Raw genomic sequence first — 22,778 nt, 5'->3', positions numbered from 1 at the left:
TCTGTCCTTTGGAATGGGCACTGATACACAAGAATGTGTTTTTCGGCCAATAGACCCTGCCACCTTTTTCGATGGTGACATGCTAACATATGATACGTTTACTTTCAGTAGTGCGTTTTCGCTATGCTCAATACATATGACTGAAGCCTTTATCTTAGTATGTGTATGTTTTTCCTATACCTGTGTATTTGCATCATTTAATCAGATATTGAATAGTTAGAAATATGACAAAATTAACCTCGCAGGCTAAATTTGTCACGTTTTATGTAAGCGGACTTTTAACATTTGCAAAACAACTGATGATCCGCCTCCAAATATAACCGCAGTTACTCAAAATAATAACTTTTAAGCGATTCCTCACCCTAAAAGCTCATGATTTTTTAACAAGTCAGTAGATGGTGTAAAAATATTTTAGATTGTATTAATAATGCCGATACGCTCTCAAATATTGTGTCTGTACTGAAATAGAATTTCTCCGAAGTAATTACTTCAAAATTATTCTAGAAATAGAATTACTGTAAAGTTTACTCCAAAACCATTTGATAGTATTTAATATTTTAACAAATCTGACAGAAAGCTCTCTTAAAGTAGAACAAAATGATGTTACTCGCCTTCACGTAGGGACTAATTACTAAAAATAGAAATTCCCGTCCGTAGTCCGATGACAACTGCTTTTTAAAAACTTTTTTATAGACCTTCAAATCTCATTGCAATTAAGTTTATCAGAGTGGATCGTCAGATAAAGCCCTTTCAATGTTGTACAAATGATGTCAATCCGTCATTAAGTCAGCTGCTGTCCTAATAAATTACTTATGTACTTAAAAGGTGAAAGCTTAATACTAGTGTTCAAGTAAAAATGCTTCATGTATACTAAGCCGTGTCTTCAGAAGATGTGAAGAACTTGCAATAACTAGTTGACATTAATTCAAAGGATGTGGAAAACTTGCCGTGATTCAAACAGGAACATATACAATTGTTTGTCTAAATGATTACATTAGTAATGTGCCTTTAATACACATACATCTCTGATCATCTCTGTTTCAACAAAGTTGCCGGTAGAAAGGAGTAGCAGTCTCTGGCATGACAAATGCATGTATGCTCGAATTTGAGAACGGGTTAACAATACACAATGGACATAACTCTAAATATAGTTATCGCAATGTGCTGGCGCACATGTTTACATGTTGTCAATAATGTCTGTCTAGTTTCATTATATTGGTTCAAAAACTTTGGAACTATTTGCACCCATATTATTCTTAATTAACACATAATGTATTCTTCTTCACTCTGCAAGAGCTTGAAGATTAAACGATATCTGCATATTCATCTGAACACAATAACGATTGCAAAGTTTCAGGGCAGGCGATTTTTGCTCCTGTAAGAATAATAGTATATAGTAAATATTTCTAACACAAAAGAATGGCGTCCCGGCAGAAGTAATCAAGTGCGGTTGTAGCGAGCTGCTCACACAGCTGCACGACCTCCTGTGCCAGTGCTGGGATGAGGGTGCAGTGCCTGAGGACAAGAGAGACATCAACATCGTAACCCCGTACAATAACAAGGGCGACAGAAGCGAGTGCAACAACTACAGGGGCATATCCCTTCTCGGCATTACGGGTACATACCGAGCTGCTCACACACCTGCACGACCTCCTGTGCCAGTACTGGGATGAGGGTGCAGTGCCTCAGGACATGAGAGACACCAACATCGTAACCCTGTACAATAACAAGGGCGACAGTACGGGTTCCGCGCAGTTAGGTCCATATTCGACATCATCTTCTCCGTCAGGCAACTGCAGGAGAAATGCAGAGAACAACATAGTCCCCTCTTCCTGGCCTTTATGTACCTCACCAAGGCTTTCGATCTGGTAAGTAGAGACGAACTCTTCACAATCCTGGCGAAAATTGGATGCACTCCAAAGCTGTTAAGCACGATCATGTCCTTCCACAGTGTAGTACGATGGCTCAACATCCGACCCCTTTGACATCCAGAGTGGAGTAAAACAGGGTTGCGTCATTGCCTCCGTGCTCTTTGACATATTCTTCGCCGTGCTGCTCAAGCACGCCTTTGGGACGTTCGCAGAAGGGATCTACCTGCACATACGATCAGACGACAGACTGTTCAACCTGGCATGACTGAAGGCAAAGAGCAAAATGCGTGAAGTGACCATCAGGGACATGCTCTTCGCAGATGATACTGCTCTAGCCACCCACGTATAATCTGAGCTACAGCGCCTGATGGACCGCTTTAATAAAGCATGCGATGAGTTTGGGTTGACCATCAGCCTAAAGAAAGCAAACGTGATGGTTCAGGATACGACCCCCCCCCCGCCCCCGCATCATCATCAACAAATACGAACTTGAGGTGGTCAGTCAGTTGATGTACTTTTGCCTTACCACCACCAACAACCTCTCACTCGATGCTGAGCTCAGGCAGAGGATCGGAACGGCATCAAACACTGCAAGACATACAGGTCAGACATCTTGAAGAACAAGACATACAGGTCATGTAGGCGATATTGGTGAGATGACCCCTGCGACTCGGGTGACCTGAGGGACTATCCATTTTGGATGTGTGTTGGGCCACTGTAGACCAGTCGATGCTGTCCGTCTTTGTGTCTGAACTTTACTGTCTGTGATGTGATGTGAAGAAGCTGATGAAAAAGCCAGTGACTGTCCTTGTTTGTTGGGCCACTGTAGAGCTGTTGGTGTTTGTGTTGTTAGCTGTGAAACTGTGTTAGAGGAGAGGTTTTAGCCATCGTGCTGGTTTGGGTGTTGAGTGGTATTTCTTTGCAACTTGATATATACCTAGTGTGCTGCTGTCGGTGGTGACGTAAGGTTCGTAGGGAGATTGTGGTTATCTCGTGTAGAGGAACCAGTGCTCCTAAACCAACGGGCTTGCGAGATTTTACACGGAGATCAGTAGATAACCATCTGTATTAGGAAGTATTAAATGTGTTCGCATTGAAAGACCTCGGAAATATATTTGATATAGATTGACGACTAAGTGGGAGAAAATATATATAATGTGGTTTCTAATGACAATAAGTCAATTATTCAGTATCAATACCAGAAAACACGAGAAGCCGAGAAAAAGTTTGCGAATAAATGTGAAAGTTTTCAGTATGTTTACCATTATACTTGTAAGAATAAATGGCGTTACACGTGCAAGGAGTGTGACCATATCTCTCTGCGTTTCGCAAGATAATTTGAAACGAATGGCGCTTGCCCCAATAATAACTATTGCTGTTGACAGCATGAGTATCTGTAAGGAAGAAGGTTTTGAGCGTGATAATTCGGAAATGAATAGGGCGATGCTATTCAGATGATCTACACTTGTTTTCCCCAAGGCCAATATACCGACAGCTAGTGGTACCGTCAACTATCAGGAAGTTACAATATTGCGAGGCATCCGATGTACAGGCATCATCAAGCAAAGTTTCGTTATGGGTTTGGGTTATCAAATGTTTGGTTACAGATCTTGTTGTATATTCTTTAATCAAATGATTGATTGTTTTGCCATTACGAGAAATTAAATCGGTACACCTTTTATCACTGGAATTTTATAAGCGCAGAATGTAGACTACACCGCAAAAACTCTTACGATGATTCTTGCAATTTAAACTATATTGCAAGTCTCTCACTGGCAGCGTATCGCATGTGGATCAGTGCGTAGAAATAAACCGATAGTTCTAAATTGTTAACGGAACGAATAATAAATTCACGGTTAAAGTTCAACGAGAGAACGAAATATTGTACTTCACTGATATATGGGATATAAGTAACTCGAACACACAATTCAAGGCAATCTTCACACCCCATTATAAAACAAAAACTGGAAACACAGTTATAAAATCACTGAAAATTAGGACAAATAAAACTGAAACTTAATGTTTACATTACTCAGCCACGATCGTAATCAGAAACTCTGCAAGGCACTCTGCTCAAGTAATCGGCACTCAGATATTCGGATCAACTCATTGACTCTATCCAGCAGCAATACGGTTGCAAAGTCAACGCCAAAAAAAGGTTTGTGCAAAATGTTCGTATTCATAGCATCAATGCCAAAAACTATATTATCCCCATAAAATAAATGATGGAAGTAGCTGTTTTGCACTGATTTTTTTAGATCGAAGCAAATTATTATGTTGAATATGAACCGGTTCCATAGATAGAAGACCTTTTCAATTTGGTAGGGTACCTATTCGGTAGTATATCTTACCAAAGTATATTGACAATTGCTCATAGCTGACAATGTCCGCAGGTTGCGAAAATTTTAACCCCTAAATGTCTACATCAGTTTCACGTCATGCCTTTTGATTTGGTCACTGCAATTCATCATCAGGAATATTTCAATTATTATAACATATGTAATCAAATATTGTTAACCAAAATAGACTCAACTGGTGTTTCTTTCCTCAAAAAGCTTCATACAACCAACTGCTTACGGATCGAAAACATTAGCTGGCAGTGTGTTTGTTGATTACCAACACAGGTTTGCATAAATAAGTACACCTTTCTTCAGGATATTCATTTCTAAAATCACAATACTGTATGGAAATATATCCATTGCCTCTGAAATGCCTTTGAGTTACTTCCATCCGGACGAGACTCTACCACGCAAGACTAGCTTCCTTGAGTTGTCTGTTTACACTCCGCTGCAGTAATTACAAGTGAATAACAGGCAACGTTCGCGTGTGGGCTAAATGTGTCATGTGGATGGGGCGAATCCAAAGAAAAGTGCCACAAAGGAACAAAACAAAATAAAACTCGTCAGTTTTATACTACTCATACAGTTTGTAAAGGGACGCAATTTCTGCACGCATGTCTGCACATCCAGAGTTAAACGTACCTAGCATTAAAATCATATTGTCTACGCCGTTGCCGATAAGTAAGCATTTCTAATATCTGGAGATTTACAGTCCACCTTTTGGTTTGTATCCTTACCCCAGGCACACAGGACAGATTTGCATGCTCTGAGTGACAACATAGCTTAAGACACTTGTTTTCATTGATTGTTTGCCATGGCTTGCTAATGTCAGTCTAAGTTATGCCTTGTTTGTATTGTACGCAACGTAACAATTTGCAGGACAACACTTACCTAGAGTCAATTTTAGTAATCAGGATTCAGACAAAGCACCTGCCTATCTATAAAGCTCTCCTTAATCAGCAGAATACATATTGTTCATTCTGATAATGATGAGTTAACCAAATAGATAATATTGAGTTTTGCTCACGTTTTCTTTTTAACCCTATTGTATCATAATATTCTGATCACTGTAGAGTGCATATATGGTAATATCAAAATCGCCTGTTAGGACAGGTCTGAACCCTAGCACCATCATCTGAATATTATCCATCAGCATTTCCATTAGAGTTTTCTGGCTTTTTAAGCAGAAATAAATACATTGATAATGCATCTGCACGAAATAAAACTTACATGACTTAAGAGACTGCTAGCCATTTTGAATTAAATTATGCGGAACTTAGTCAACAGCAAATTTTTAATTGGCTGTTATTGTTATTTTATGAACAATTGCACTGTTTGGTTGAGAGTATGCTGTTTTGTAGTGCGTAAAAGCGTCATTACGCACATAACGCATGTATAATGATGAATATACTCATACACCTTTTACTTGTCACCTGTTAGTATTGCCGCCTGTGTGCAAAACCTCAATAGGAAACTTTATTTTTCGTTTCAGCGTATAGTTTATAATGTTTGCTTTTTTAAATGCTACAATGCTGCATATTAATAATAATATAGTAATTACAATCTGGGTCATTAATGTATATTCGTCAGATCTACCAATCAATGCGCAATTCTCCACATCTCATCAATGTGAGAATGAAGGTAGATTCTTTATCACCCTTTCATACGAAGAAATCGAATGATTTTTTTTTAAAACTAAGATATATTAATCCAATTATATGTAACCAATGTTTGAGGCACCATGCCTAGCCACTATGACAGTTCTCCATTCTCTTGCTATCAATATACAACAATGAAAAGGAAAATAGTCTAGTATTTTCAAGGATGGCAAGGAAGTATATAAATCTTATTACATCGGAATACGAGCATGTGCCGTTGTTAATAATGTTATAATGTTTTTCCTGGGTACGAAAATCAAAATAGAGGTCGCTGGTTTGCAAAATCTTATGAAACCAAAATCAGATGATCTTAAGAGTATAACTTTACTATTGTTATTTATATTGTAACGACTAAACCCATACTTAAGTTTCCAGGTTATTGACGTTGTACTCTCATATGGATTTTGATGCATCAATTACAATTTTAGCATTTACGTTGTACTCTCATATGGATTTTGATGCATCAATTACAATTTTAGCATTTTCATTACACGAATATATTCTGCTGATCGTAGAGGATTTTGTCGATATTCAAGTTCTACCACGTGGCCAAAAAGTGGGGATTGCTATACATATTCAAAGATAATCAGTCAATTGATCCATGTTTATCTCACCTCTCACATAAATTGATATATTTCTGAATAAATTGTTTTTACTGCCTTCTTGTAACAAACCAAACAACTTTTACAAGTTTAACATAATCAGTAGCAATTCGGCTGAGGCTAATTTTTGCAAATTCCTTTCCCATTTCAGTGCCTGTTCAGTTCACAGAAGCAAGCGGACTATGTTCAAATGACAGAATGTTTCCGTAAGGAACAATCAAGATATTGTAATATAAACAATTACATCGATACACCAATTATAAGAGGATTCACATAAACTTTATGCAAGAGTAATAATTGATGGTTGATAACTAGGGTCTTTTGGTTTAAATAGATCATAACTAGTTGCTTCTTGTTACATTTATGCTACTCTCTACTGAACGTTGAAACTGAATGTCTATCAAAAGTATATTCTTCATCGTCATTCCCTGTCTTTCTCTTAAAGTTTGCGTCATAAATAAATTGTATGAAGGGAATAATATTCTCTTCATCATTGTTTCAACACTATTCCGCTTAATATCAACATAATTATATTACAAAACAATAAGAGGGTTTCCTTGTTCTTTGATTCGGTTCGTAAACAGAAACCATCTTAATAATGTACCTGTATTTTGCATGCAATCATCATGTGTCTCTGATTTTTCCAATATTCAGTCTACTTTAATGACATCAATCTGTTCAAGGGTCAATTCATTATATGTTATATAATTACCATTGCAAATCAAAAAGAGCAAATAAGCTATGTTATGCTTATTGTACATTTTTGTATCAAATATCCTTACCACTGTTGGTACCATATAGAACCAAGGACGGAGTGAGAACTCATTCTACTTTCTAAGCTAGGCCCTCTAAAAGATAGTCGTTGTTGACTATTGTAAGACAGAAATAATCATAACCATCTATGTACTGTCTACTCGTTTCCAAACAAATTTTGAATGTCGTAACAAAATCTATCGTAATAAATAATCCTCTTGATATGAAGACATACAACAACGCATTCTCGATATGGAAAGTGAAAGATTAGCTTAACATAAGGAGATTTTACCATATAGCAAATTACATATGATCAAAACATTTAGCTAACAAGCCATCCACTTGTCTTTCATCGTGTTCGTTGTAAGCCTAAAAGACGTCGATAAAAGCATGTTGCAACGAGTTTGGGAGAGAGAGATTTGATCTAACACATCTCTCTCTCTCTCCAAATAATATATATATAAAATACAAGTTTAGAGCAAGGCCGATGGTACAGCAAGCACATATATTTTTTGAGATACACCATTCTTTAATGTATTATTTATAAGTGTTGTCAGTGGCAGTATTACTCATTGAGGTCTTCTTATACTAAGTGTTGTGTCATTTTCATATTTAATAATCACATGTTTCAAATTGCGCTATTAGCTTATTCTCCGAGGTATTATACTGACTACAGTTTAAAGATTTAGTTGACTTAATATATACTCGTCGAAAGCTATGATTTTCGTATTGCCAGTACGTCATAAAGAACGCAATTGCTATTGTATTACGGTTCAAAGTTCAAATCCGTTTATAAGTTCCAAACTCCCATACTTAGACCTTGCTGAAAATGACCCGTCTGCCGGGTTGGATGGAAGTAGCTGTGATGTTGATTATTACCATTGACGAGGCGGTTGGGGAAGGGCAAATTATATAATAAACTAGTTTGCAAAATGGAAAGATGCAGTTTGAGATATATTACAAACAATAACATTTATTGAATATATCAAAAATGAAAATGAACAAAGTAAACCAGCGAGATGAAATTGAATCAAGTATCAACCTATTCAAAACATTTATTGATAATTCGACAGTTCAAAAAAGTCGCATACCTGGCGATAATGACGTCAGTTCATTTTTTATTTCAAAACGGTCGTACACGTAACACAAATGTATGTCGTCCTCTTCGAAAATATGTTAGCACTAAATGTTGATAAGATTAGAAGAAAAAAAAACGTTGAATAAGTTTATTTGAGTAATCAGATATTATTGGTTGCATTATGCGTCTCATTGTGCAAAACATTAATATCCACCCTGGACGGAGAGATGACTTTGTGGAAAGATGAATGCAAGTCAAGAACAATTATGAAATTAAATAGAAGAGTACGAGTCTAATGGTAACACGAAGAGAGAGGTGCGGTTACAAGATAAATGGGACCCACAATAATTTCTAGAGTGAAACCAGGCACATCATAGGCGTTATACAATTATTCATATATTCAAGTATCTAGGTATGTATGTATTTCTCTACATATTCATATATTTATGAAAAAGAATGGACATGAACATTTGCATTATAAATACTGAATTACCTTAACAATATTCTTTCTTTTGTCTTCCATTTGGAAGCTTCCCTTCCTCACTTTTCACAAATTCGTTTGATGTGCTTTACATCAAGAAGCATTACTGAAATAAAATACATTTTGTTCAATATTCTCTTTCTTGATGTTTGTGCTCTAGACGTAAAATGTTCAATAGCCATTATTGAACTCTATGTGCTTTGTTTATTGATCTGTTTTGAATATTTGAGATGATAGCAATGAACATAACTAAAGTTATTTCACTTGAGGTAAATAAATCATGGATATATAATACAACTCCAAGAAGGAGTAAATTGCAACCAGAATTATGCTTTAAAATGATGGCACTTATCTCATTATGAAATGTAATATATATTGATTAATTATATAATTTTACAGCCCCGATGCAATTAACACAGTTTACTCTTTCATATTGTTACGTGTATGTGCTCTTAAAATAAGTAATAAAAAAGAGTGAAGACAAAAAGCATTGTAAAATTTAACTAATACTTTATTTCCCTATAATGCAAAGTTAAAAATGAGAATACATAACTAGTCCTAATAACAAAGACTCTGAATAAAACGCAGTTCATTTCCCGAAAGAGATCCAAAATTAAAGGCGATGACGCACCTGGTATGGTCTACGAAATGATGATGTGTTAGTTTTTTACTGAATCACTTAAATATTAGTCCAGGTGTGAATTCAATATAAATTCCAGTGAATGCCGTTATTTAAGAAGTTTGCCAGAACACTTTTGTATTTCCAGAGAAAATATTCACTTGAATTCAATAATTTAAAGAAAATAAAATCCAGCCCAAAATGGTCACAACATAATATAACTTATTGGGCTAGATGGTAAAGGACGACTGGTAAAATCATCACAGTCAAAGTATGATATAATTATCTGCTTGACCCTAGGTCATAAATTAGCATTTTCTAAAAACAACCATTACCTAATGGAAAATAACTTTCTAGAATGATCTAATGAGCCTTGTTTGCTTACAAAGCAATATTCAAGTCACTTTTGTTTACTTGAATAACAATGTTAATTAGCGCCTGCACATAGAGAATAATGAAGCTATCTTTACTTGTTTACATAAATAGAATACAAAGTCAATCAGGTCAAGTAGAAATGAACTTACCTTTGGACAAGGTCAAGCATTGCAAAGAATATTATATTACAATAACATGTAATGAATTAAAAAACTAAATCTATCCGAAAAAAAAAACATTAAATTAAATGTACATAACACATGTGACGATTCCACTATTATCGCGAGTCTTTAACAGTAGCTAAGATGTGGTTATTTAATATATAATTATCAGTCCACTTATATAAGCTCTGCTTTGTACGATTTGACAATCAGCGGCACAAGACTGTGTAAATAAGTTACATAATCTTAAAATATGACTGGTATACACGGCTAGTAGTGTATAATAGAAAATTTGTATTTAGGTAACGTATCTGTACTTTTCTAAGCCAAAGCCTTCTTCACCGCTCATATTTCTTTACTCAATATGGATTTTGCCAGACACGTTTGCGATCCTCTCATATAGGCACCGCATGGTATATATTGTCATACTACGTTGTGGCGTGATAATGGTGGTGCCATATCCCGAAACAGTTATTATATTGATAATGTAATCACGTATTATATTTGTTTGACACTATAGCCGTCTTCAGATGCAACCATTCATATGTTTCTGGTTTAACCAATTACAGAACTTTACTGGTATAAATGACTTATAACCATGCAAAACAAATTTGGATGGACTATTTAAATTTTGACCGATTGTGTGTTATTGAGACCTGACATTACGTTAGTATAGACCCAGAGTGATTGTGATATTTAATATTGTCTCGGCCAAGAATTGCTAAAGGGACAAGTGCGTCCATGTCAGATAACATTGATGGTGTTTCTCGTCTTCGCTGAGCCAATTTGTGCACATCAACGGGGGAATTTAATTAGTTAGAAATTGTCGGCGAGCACAACCTAATCGTAATACAAGCAATCTCTTGATATTTTTATATTTGGCATTGCATTCGGTGACCGGGAATTTTTGGATGCTAAGGCAATTATTCAAAGCTGACTTTGAGTTGGTTTTGGTACATCAGTCTGTTCCCGGCTATTTATTTCTAAGTGATCCTTAATAAAATATATTCCAGTGTATATACTATGTTATTTTAATGCTATGATTTGTCGACGGATATACGTCATCAAGAGGAAAGAAATCGCAAACGGTTATGGCGCCACTCTTTGCCACATTCCAAATCAACATATAAATTTGATCTTGAAAACATACTCCGAAGGCAGTGGAGCACCTGTCGTTATCAAATTTCAATTCTGAATTGTATCTCTGGCAACTAATGACATTGGTACTATGTAAAAATCTCTAACAATATTGTCTAAGTTTATCAATATAGTGGATTGATAAAAAGAAATTGAGAAGCCACTTATTATTTTGTCAGTCACATCATTATACCGCATCAACGATTCAATATATATATAAACAATTTATTAACTACTTGGAAAATGTAAAAGAATAGCTGAACTACTATACAAATATAGAAACAATCAAAATATATGGGATAAAAAAAGGTTAAAACTCTAAACAATATAGTCTGTCAAGACAAACAATTAATATAACTAAAATACCCAAACCTAAATTGGACATTAATATGGAAAAACTTTGCAGGAATAAAATCACAATCTATACAAGGTAGACTATATTTATATCTACACGAAAGCTGGATGACAGGTGAGACTGCTTTTGTTAGACATATAATAAATGCGGTACCACAATGTAGACTATGTAAAAATCATATAGATACAAAAGGACACCTGATGCTACGATGTCCTAAAAATTATGCAGAAAGACAACTTTTAGAAAATAAAATCACAACTAAATATGGAACATTAAATTCACAATTTTTATTTACAAATAACATCAACTACAAGAAAATATATAACGAAATAATACTATATATCAACTCCGTTATTAAAACGAGAAGGTTAGATTTTTAACTTTAAACCTCAGAATTCATTTTTTGGCACGCCTAAGGAGATCCTTGTATGACAGTATATACTATTATATACCTGCTTATTCATCTTTCTAACACAACAAAATAAAAGGAACACATTCAAAACCTTTTCACACACATATATACCTACTATCTTCCAACCTACTATCTACACTAAAATGCTTCTAAAAACTCCAAGAAAGCAAAATAAGAACTCGATTGAAATTTGATCGTATAAGCCAGTCCGTACAAATGCACAAAGGGGTAAAAACGTACAAACAATATAGCAATAAATACATAGCACACACCGGGCACCATTGATCCATTGGCCTGGATCACTTGTACAATTAACTCCGAAAACCAGCCTGGGTTGACGAGAAATGACACACTAGTTAGGCAGGTGTCGAAATCCTAGATCAAAATATTTCAAAATGAAATTTCTAAAATAAATAAAACAAACATACACACTATGGAGGGAAAAACAAATAAACATAAAAACCTTTTAACTTTCGGAACTTAAGGGTCCGTCAAATGATGTTAATTCTGAGACGGACCACACCAATAAACTTCAAGGACTTGCACATTTTCAGCTATAGAGGTATGTAAATGTATTAATTTCTAGTCTATACGTTATAACTACCGTATACCACGTTTAGTTTTGAATGTGTGCTATGTAGCTTCGGTTTACGCAGTATAATGCACATATTTATATTCTTGTCTTCTACTTAGCAAGGGATTTATATCAGTAATGTAAAGCTACATTATTTTTAAGAACTGTTTAATATAGTAGGATTCTTATCGAGCAGGATTAGGTTTATTTTTGAACCTGTCATTTTGTAATATTGTGTTGATAATGTAATCTATATAACTTACATTGTAAACGTCATTGCGTTGTTATGACAGTGTCTCTATGAGTTTATTTCGCTGAAGTGACCAGGGTGTCTAATGACCGTAATGTCCAAAGGGTCTAATGTTCGAAGTGTTACGAGTGTTTCGAAGTGTTCAGAGTGTTCGGAGTCTGTAGCAGCCGTGGAGCTGAAACAGTGTACTGATGACAGAGTGCATCTCCGTACATGTCATTTGTTAGCCGTGGGTTAAGTTTGGGGTTCGTAAAACCCAGTCTTTCGGGACTGTAAAGATAATAAGTTGTATATCTGTCCCTCTTCTCCACCACCATACTTTCGCTCTCTGAATGAATGCATTTTACAAAATGAGTAAACTTTTACATCGTTTACTACCCGATTAAACGATATCCATCGTTTGATTTTCAAATCGTTGTGAACCATTCATCCCTTGTCTTTGTATTTGCTAAATTAATTTGTGTTTTGCATCATTTAAGTATGTGTGTTCTTGTGTTAATTAAGATTTTGGATTATATATACACGCACATATTCATAATTAATTGCTCATGCAAGTCAATCATTATTGAACATTGTATTTATATCATCGTCAAAATTGTTCTGTTGTGAATTCGAAAACCCCACCCGGTTATCTTGTTACACTAGGCTTTATTTCAGATACCACTTATAAGGAGTGATTGAGCACCATACCGCATATGCATGTGTCGGTATATGACTTAAAATAAGAAAATCGAATTTATATAATATAATAATAGGGAGTTCTACAACCAATCATATATTAGAGTTAAATGATAGTTTTTGAATCAGGCCTTCGTAAATAAATATCTTTGTTCTTTCTGAGATCATGAAATTAGCTTGCAAGCTTAAATAGCTTATCTTGCAACGCGTTGCCAGACCAAACGGCCTCAAATTATCCGCTATCAAGTAATGCACGAAATTTAATCCTTATGCAACAACGTGGAGTACTTGTAAATGTCCGCAATATTTTGTGCCAATAGCGTCCGAGAATATATCATTGTGTTTGATTCTGCAGCGTTGTTGTGCATTTCATAGTTGAAGTTGAGTGTGAATACGATTATTATATTAATACTAAATTTGTTTCTAATTGATTTCCTCGTTACTATATTCACTATCTCTGGTGCCAAATTTAATAATGATTTTATTTTATACGTAATTTTGGTACATATACTAGCGTAAGCAAATGAAACTTTTGTTCATACAAATCATTCAATGCTTTTTCTGGAATTATTTTGTTATCAATGTGATCGATTATACGTCTTTGTTCTTAAATTAGCATCTCTAACTAGTTTATTTCATTGCGTACTGAAAAGGAATGCGACATCATTTAAACCTCTGTGACAAATCTGAATGATGAATTAAGAAAAATAGCGACTCAATATTTATGTGACGTTACAAGCAGGTCATCTTTCAGGCAATATGTTTCCCCTTAAATACCTTCTTAACTCGATTCAAATACTTCTCACATCGGTGAACTTTTCACCACTATACACATACAGACACACAATCACACACCCAGGTGACCCGATTGAAGACTTTACATATGGATAGGTTGTATGTATATTTCAATTGCAATAATAGCTTGTTCACCAGGCAAGCCCTGAAATAAATCTTGACAGTGGTAGTGGTTAGTCTACATTGGATATAGAGTGGGATGATAATCGCGGCTTGTGTGGAGTATCCCTCATGCCTTTGTTTTCCGGTAACGCACGAAGCTAATATCAGGTCCCTATGGGAGACGGTTACACGTATGTACAGAAGTCCTTAATTGAGAAAATTCTAAGTTGTGTAGCAGCCTTCAAAAAATGCATTACTAGTTTTCCTCCCCACATTGCCAGATCATTAAACATTATTGAAATTTCTTCATATTTGATTTATTCGATCACTGTATCACATAGTTATACAATATACTTTATAGGTAAGTGAAGTTTGTTTTATATTGATAGGAAAAATTCACAATTTCTGCTAGAAAAAAAACATAAAACGCATCTGCTGAATGCTGTAATTCTGACGATTTATTGACACTACTTCCGAAAGCGTATCTTTGAAATTATTAATGCAATGGCTATATGTAGTTTACAAAAGGATACATTTTAATCATGTGAGATAAGGTAATATTTAAAATATACATACCCATATATCTTTCTTGATATTCATTCAAAACGCCTGGTGCAATAAAGAAAACACCCAAGGCAGAGTCCTTACACGGTATCTCAAGTCGAGTTACGTCTTGCTGATGAGATATCTATGCAGTTCCTGTATGTATAAGGTATAAAGTTCGGTTAGATAGTGGGGGGGATACAACTATTCGACAAAAGTAATAATGGAAAAGAGGTGATCCGCAGAGACACGACAGACATATTTCTTTGAAGTGTATCCATTCGTAAAACATTGCCATACAGTCCAGTCCCATACAATACTGTATAAGCGTCGTCACATTCACGCCGTCAAATTCAATGTAAGTAATTATATCAATACACAAGAGATCAGACATATTAAAATTTATATTTTAATATCATTGTATATATATGTACTAATTAAATTTAAGACCATTTCAAAGATTTTCCGTAAGTTCACTTGTCTGACTCTTTAGAACTAAACTGCAATATAATAACTAAGTTTACTCACATATGTGTAGTCATAATTGGTTATAGTACAACGTCGTTCAAGGTATAAAAGAGTCATTCATTAATTGTGCTGAATGAAATTGTATGCTGATTGTTAAACAAAGAAACTTTTTTACATTTTATGTTTATAGAATGACATATCCTTCTTGTAGGAGACCTAGCTCTCAAATATTTTCCCAGCATTGGATATTCACAATCGGACAATACGTTTTAATAATTATATACACACTATTTTCGTTTGTGTGTTTCTTTGAAAACAATGGCATTTACCTGTCACTTAACTGTATCTTTACTTCATGATGTTTTGATTGTTTTAATTGTCATTTACTGTCACATATTATCCAATATTCCTGCATTTTACATATGCAAACTCCATTCGATCGGAAGTAATTTTGAATTGATTTTGAGACAAATGTAATACTTGGTTATAACCAGATTGTTTGAATCATCCTTACCAAAATAAGTGTAAATGACCTGTCCTTCGATCAATTGTTGTTTTCAGAATAAGACAGTGTTCAACATGTCTTGTTGTTTAAAGGGATACACCAAGCGGGTTCAACCATACAGCTTAATGTTCAAGTTTCAACGACTTTACCACTTGTTTCCTTATTAGAGTGATGATATATAGATTAATGCTAATACAGGAGAAAATGACAGTAAACAAAAGAATATTACAAAACGATTTAAGGAGTCCAACTTTTGTGTACTATGAGTACTTTGATAACCAGCTAGTTTGACAGCGCTTTACCCATCCATACATTACTCTTACATTGTTACAAACCTGAAGAAAAGCTGTGAACAAATATCGATGCTTTTGAATTTTAATTATCTTTTTCTATCACTCTTTTGAATCATCTAATATTTGAATTTCGTGACCTGTTGTAACTTGTGCTGTTTGTAGCTAGAATGAGGCCTACGCTATTAAATCTACTCGAAGAACAAGTTGGCGTGTTATTAACATTAACGGTTTTATTCGCCTTTAAACACTTCAAAATGAATTATAAATAGCGGGGTGTGATGTACATAATCTTGATATCTAATGATTAATGTGACCAATGTCAACAATTAACAAATGCCTAATACAGACACTCGCTGGAAGGTTATAATAGGGTATGATGAATCCTGATAAGATATGTCCTGAGTGGTACAAGATTGCTTCATCCGACATTTTATTTGTTCAAGGTTTCCTGTTTCCTGAATGTCATAAGATTACTTAACTCGACATATTGTCTAATTTTTGTCAGCAGTTGTTGTTAGTGTTTAGAGTTTTAAAAAAATAGGGTATTCAGTACGCTTTCATGTATCCCCCACCATAGTTATGTAAATGAATATAACACTAATATTCAGACTCCATCTATTTTAAGATATTGAGAGTGTGATTTAAGGAACCCTAACCGGTCGATTGTATTTACTCCATAGAGCCAGGGAGGAATGTCACGGTGGCAACCTAATCTGTTTTAAGCTTTATTATGAATAATGCAAAATTAATTATTTTTTAAAATAAGATAAAAGCCATATATTCATTCTCCTTTTATTTCGCTAATCATACGCTTAGTCGCAAAGTTCTTTTGGCCCAGAGAGGCTGCATGGTCAAAAGCGCTCTCCGTTACGAATCATTGCCATCTAACCTCTGTATGCATGGGTTCGAGTCTCTGATTCAGCCGATGTGGGTGTGTGAGAAAGCTTGCCAGTAGCTTCTCTTGGGTCATTTGTTCTTTCCAGGGTTTTCCTGGGTTCTTCAGCCACCATTTATACTGCCCGCCACATATAGCTTATCGTGTGCTGAAAAATGGCGTTAAACCCTACAATAACAATAACAACAACAAAGTCGCAAAGTTGTAGGATATGTTAGAAAAGCAATAGAATTAAATCTTACAATGTGCCTCTTTTTACTTTATGATGCCACAAAATTAACATTTTGTGTGTTTGCCACTTTAAAGAGGCGCCCATGCTAAATTAGATAACGTGGTAAAATAGAGGTTCAAAAACATTGTATCGTTTGTTTAATTATTTCTCAGATCGACCTCGCACAAAGATGTATTATCAGGTCAGATGCATTATGAAGAATTCTGTAATCGTGCTTGATCTCGAGAAGGGTTTCTAATAATCAAAATATATCATACTACCTACAGGAATAATCAGTATTTAATTTGAAGCGTTACTGGTGAAACAAGTTAACTCAGTTGATTATGATTATAGTTCCCACATATAAATGCCTTCACTTTAGTTCGTAAATATGACACATACATTATTTCTCCTGATTGCAATGTACTTTTAGCAACACATACACATATGCTAATATGCCTAACCATAAACGTATCAACATAGTGTAGAATATATTTATAAATAATCTGAAATCTAAATGACCTGAGAACAGTCTTTATATGTCAACAAGGGTGTATGTGACATTTCGTTTAGCACTCATCCTGTACACTGACTGAAATGCGCATTGAACTGATTTATATTGGTAAACATAATTTACAAATTTACCATTCAGAATTTCAGAAAAGAAATTAGTCCGTTTTCGCCCGCGACTTTGAAATTACATTATATTCTTTAAAATTCCAAGAAAAAATTAAATAATTTTATGGAGACTTATTTGTGCACAATAATTTATGCATAAAACTAAGGACGCATTTTCTTTTCAGTATTGGTGCACTTCCGGACAAATGGTTCAAACTGAATCAGCATCAATCATCGTAAGTACGCGTATATATCTATATTAACGTTACGACCGCCATGTCATTAAACTGAGAATGGTAACGTTTAAACAAAGGTCTATAGATGTAGCATGAGTATGTCCGAATATGGCGACAATTGAAAATTAACATTATGATCCCACCGTTTCATTTTATACTAAAGGCGAAAGAAGGGTGTGATTCACTATATGGACATATGCAAATATATTATCACATCCACTGGTCGGAGTGCTAGCGTACATACCATCCCCATAAACTCAAACACTACCACCCTTAATCGCCCCATTCCTAGCAAAGGGCAGGTATATGCACACAATATACATACAAACACAGTTATATACAATCAGGCACAACGGTGGTTCACACATAGAGAGCTCCTACTGACATACTTTCACAGTGGGAAATTGGGAGGGTAAATTGAAGGCGAGAATCGGCTCAAAAAACAGCGGACTATGCGTTCAGAGCTTGCGAGACTGAGACGTTAGAGAGGAGAGCAGAGTAGGCTAGGCAGGAATAATCCCGCTCTGGCGCAATTGAACCCAAGCCAACTGAAGACCGTGTTGATCCTGATAAAGAATTGGGACCAATAATTCTTAAGGTCCCAAAAGCAGAATCAAATTTAAAGAGTATTGATGTTGGAATTATCTCAAATTGTGAAAGTAACTTATTTGTATTAACATAAATAAATTTGTAAAATTGAGCAATATTGTTACAATAAATAAATATATTCCTACCAATATAAGGGTGTGTATAGCTTAGTGTATATGGAGTAACACACAATTACATATGACAAGTTTCTAGCTACTCCGGGTCTTTTTAAAACCGTTTATATACAAATATGAGGAACCACATTTTAATCAAGCTTCTTTCTTCATAGACCACCGCTGAACTTGCGAATTCAAAATCACAGTACAATGAAGGACTATATACAATTCATTTACATATACGGAATATCGATCAGCAAGTAGGTCTTTGCTTTGTGTCACATTTTATAATCACCGAGTTCTTGTGTTTATCTGTTTGTACAAACTATTATGCACTATTGTATGCAAACACAGCACACGTTTGACGTGGTAATCGCTGCAGTGCGGTACGAATCACTGCTGTCAGGCATTGCTGCGCAACTAAGGTTTTCCTTTTCAATATTGAAGCAAAACGCATACCGAATTTGAGAGATTGACAAAAATAAAATATAGCAGTGCTTACCATTTGAAACAATATTCTGTTCAAAATAATATTAATTTTTGACACAGGGGATACCATCCACCCCCCTGTTTTCCTGACACGCGATATGTCGGCCTATTCTGCGCACAGCTTTGAAAAGATGTAATGTTCATCCATTTTGATATAAAAATGAAATATATTACTTTGGACTGTTTTCGTCAGAAGTTCAGTCGAGTAATTAAGTCAGGTTTATAGCTAGGTTTACAAAATTCAACGTAAAAATGCCAATAAATGGCAAGAGATATTAAGCAAACTAAACCGATTTTGTAAAACAGTGAAGTTCAACATTTTATGAAAAATAAGTTATTATGTGGAAGAGAAACAACAAATAATGGAATATTATGTGTTTACAACGTCTTGTTCATGGGGAAAAATTAGTACAGAATTTAGAAACAGATTATACGCCGGGGGAATTAGCAGCAAATTTATGTTCTAGCAGCAAGTAGACACGTTCGGTAGCAGACGATTTTGTAAGTGTGCGGCAAATTCTTGCAAAATTGGAAACTTTGATTAAAATTAAGTTTTGTTTTACGGTACACATTTCCATCTTTGATATAATGTATTTATATGTATGGTTCTAAAAGATACATAATAAATCGAATTTTCTGGGTTACAGGTTCAAGAAGGTCATGGAGTAGGTCTTTAAGCTGCCATTTACAAATCACATTTGTATGTGCATTTCGAGTCTAAATTTGGGATATTGTTGTACACTTTATAAATATCACTCTTCTTAATTAATGTACGATTCTTATTTCTGGATACAAAGTGGATTTTTGACCCAAAATAGCACGTGATAAAATGTTTAGAGACATGAAGTATTGTTGTGCAGAATTACCCGACGCGCAGAATAGGCCGACATGGCGGAATACCATATATTTCGCATGTATTGTTTAGTCTATGATATATAAATCAAATGGCAGCATACATCATTAATATCCCAATATCAAGGTAATGCGTTGAAGACAATTTGGATGGGATGGATGCTTATTAGGATCAATACGAATAGATTATCTTACAAGTATTGAGGGGAGATTTAATCAAGGGCAAACCTGCCAACGCATTTTATATTAATACGGGTATATCAAGAAGAAAGATGTCAGAAAATATGTACTATCTTAAAGTGATTAAATATATTAATAATGAAATTTAGACCAGTATATATAACAGCTTCAAAAGTCGGATTGAAAAAGTGTTTTGTTAATAAAGTTCCATTTTTTGTAAAAGGTCTATAATACTCTTTTCATTTACATAGAGACTTCCCTTTCTCGTTCCTACCTCTTCCAAATGCAACAATTCTCTGTTGTATATGCCATTTAATTGGATACGTATGCATGTAATAAGCAGCAATATGCAGTTTTAAATATCGACATTCACCCGCCTGTGTGTGTGTGTGTGTGATTTGGATTTTTAACGTAGCTTTAACAATTTTTCAGTCATGTCCATACCTTATCTGCAGTGTGGCAGTTGATAGTGATGTCTAGCACAGGGGCATTATGCCGCAGATATGTAGCATGATGTCCCACCCACTCGCATTATCCTGACACCAGGCCGACCAGTCCTAACACTTACCTCTTAATGTTGAGCGCCAAGCAAGGCAGCTCTTAGTACCATTTTTGTAAGTCTTTGGTATGACCCGGCCGGGGATCGAACCCACGACCTCCCGCATCCGAGGCGGACGCTCTAACCACTAGGCTACCTTAGCGGTCTTCACCCGCCTGTGAGTTGTGTGTGTGTGTGTGTGTTTGTGCGTGTGTGTGTGTGTGTGTGTGTGTGTGTGTGTGTGTGTGATTTGGATTTTTAACGTAGTTTTAAAAATTGTTCAGTCATATCGCTACAATGTCGGCACTGTGGCAGTTAATAATGGTCTAGCACTAAGGTATCATGCCGCAGTGATGTAGCATGATGTCCCACCCATTCGCAGTATCCTAACACCAGGCAGACCAGTCATAACTCTAACATCTTAGTGTTTAGCGCCTAGTGAGGCAGCTGTTAGTACTATCAGTGAGCTAAGTTAATATGAATGGTGTGAATCGTTAAAATATACCATACTAAAAGACATGTACTTCGTTGTAAAATCATATAAAGAGGCTGATACTTACAAAATATCTATACATCCATTAAACTTTAAAGTCTCAAAACAACTCGTCCACTCCGTTCCATATGATACCTGCTTAATGTACCCAGATAAAGTCTTGTCGTCATATATAAAACTACCAATCACTGCAGAGAAGTTTGCAAGTACTTTTACACAGGTACTAGCTGCAATATATAGGTTGACCTTACGCAGAAAGATTTCTTTATCAGCGCAGGAAGTTGTATGCAGACTAAAATTATTACCCTGGACAGGTGCATAACGTTCAGGACGATTCGTCTCGTCGTTATATAACATAGGTCGATAAATACACAGTTACACGGTTACAAGTACTTCTACATCTAACACTTCGAATACTACTACAATTACTACTGCTCATGTTACTACTATTCGTGTAAACTCTGCTGTTAGCAATTCTTATTTCATTGTCTGCTAAAACTACTGCAGTTGATGCTGTTACTACAAGGTAATAGGTTTGACTATTATTGCATCTGTCTCATTAGTAGTACTACTCAAAATGTGATGCGAAGGACTAAAGGTTGTTCAGCCTCTAAAATGCAACTAAGTGACGTGTTGCACACACACAAATTAGAAATTTAGACTAAATCCTAAGTAATTACAATTAAAGAGTTAGTTTTCTTGTTTAACTCGCTTATTTGGTCCACATTTTAAAGGCGCTGGCTTCTCTAAAACTTCGGACTATCAAAACGAATGCATACGAAGTCATTACAATTCATGTCCCCGGCGTTACACTGTCGGATTAGCAATTTTGTCCTCTTCATCCAGAATTAGTCCTGAAGTACAATGAGAATATGAGCCCTTCTCTGAGACACCGGAAGCTAATTCCAATCGACGTTATTGATCTTAAGCAAATATAAAGTAAAATAAGTATGGTGTCAATTAATTTCCATGGATCAAAAGAAGGAAAATAAGACGAGCATCGCCGCTGGTACTTTCAAGTGCAAATGTAATTCTTAACAATGTTTAAAAAAATAGTCGTGAAATGTAATTGGCATTCTTGTAACAGCAACGAAAACTGGTATTCAGGGCAGATCACACATATAATTAACCTCTAAATGTAACATGTCAGTTACTACTCGCGTCACAAGTGACAAATGTAACGCTTCAGAAAATATACCGAATACATTTGAAAAGTAACGCGTTGTTAATGAATTATTCCCTACATGTCTTATTTAACAAAGAAGAGTTCATTTAAGAACGAAGAGCGCTGAAGTATACAATATTTTAAATATTATTTTAGCAGCAGGGAAGGCGAATCCTACAATAATTACAGAAGCGTCCAAATGTCGAAATAAACCTTCCTAAAAAAAATATTAAAAATCAAAATTGAGGGGTTCCTCTTGTAAGTTCACGCTATTTCTCCTACCGTAAACCCGTCAATAGCGATTATATCACAAAACTTGAACCAACTTGAGTTCACACACCCTCTGCT

At 35.3% G+C, this 22,778-nt stretch overlaps 1 protein-coding gene across 2 annotated transcripts in view; it reads right to left on the bottom strand.

The window, feature by feature from the left end:
* LOC149786590 (uncharacterized) overlaps nucleotides 1-21,400 on the bottom strand; it is a 54,619-nt gene extending 33,219 nt beyond the window's left edge. For both annotated transcript variants that reach the window (XM_089978224.1, XM_089978225.1), the window contains exons 1-3: nucleotides 21,333-21,400; nucleotides 14,817-14,939; nucleotides 8,795-8,888 (exon numbers count right to left, since the gene is read on the bottom strand). In XM_089978224.1, coding sequence (XP_089834350.1) covers nucleotides 8,795-8,824 — 30 coding nt within the window. In that variant the 5' untranslated portion in view covers nucleotides 8,825-8,888; nucleotides 14,817-14,939; nucleotides 21,333-21,400. The remainder of the gene's footprint in view (nucleotides 1-8,794; nucleotides 8,889-14,816; nucleotides 14,940-21,332) is intronic.
* Nucleotides 21,401-22,778: the final 1,378 nt, after the last annotated feature.

The sequence above is a fragment of the Sinohyriopsis cumingii genome, chromosome 12 (assembly GCF_028554795.1).
Source record: "Sinohyriopsis cumingii isolate HCF-2022 chromosome 12, ASM2855479v2, whole genome shotgun sequence".
NCBI lineage: Eukaryota > Metazoa > Mollusca > Bivalvia > Unionida > Unionidae > Sinohyriopsis > Sinohyriopsis cumingii.
This window is presented reverse-complemented; position numbering and strand designations above follow the sequence as displayed.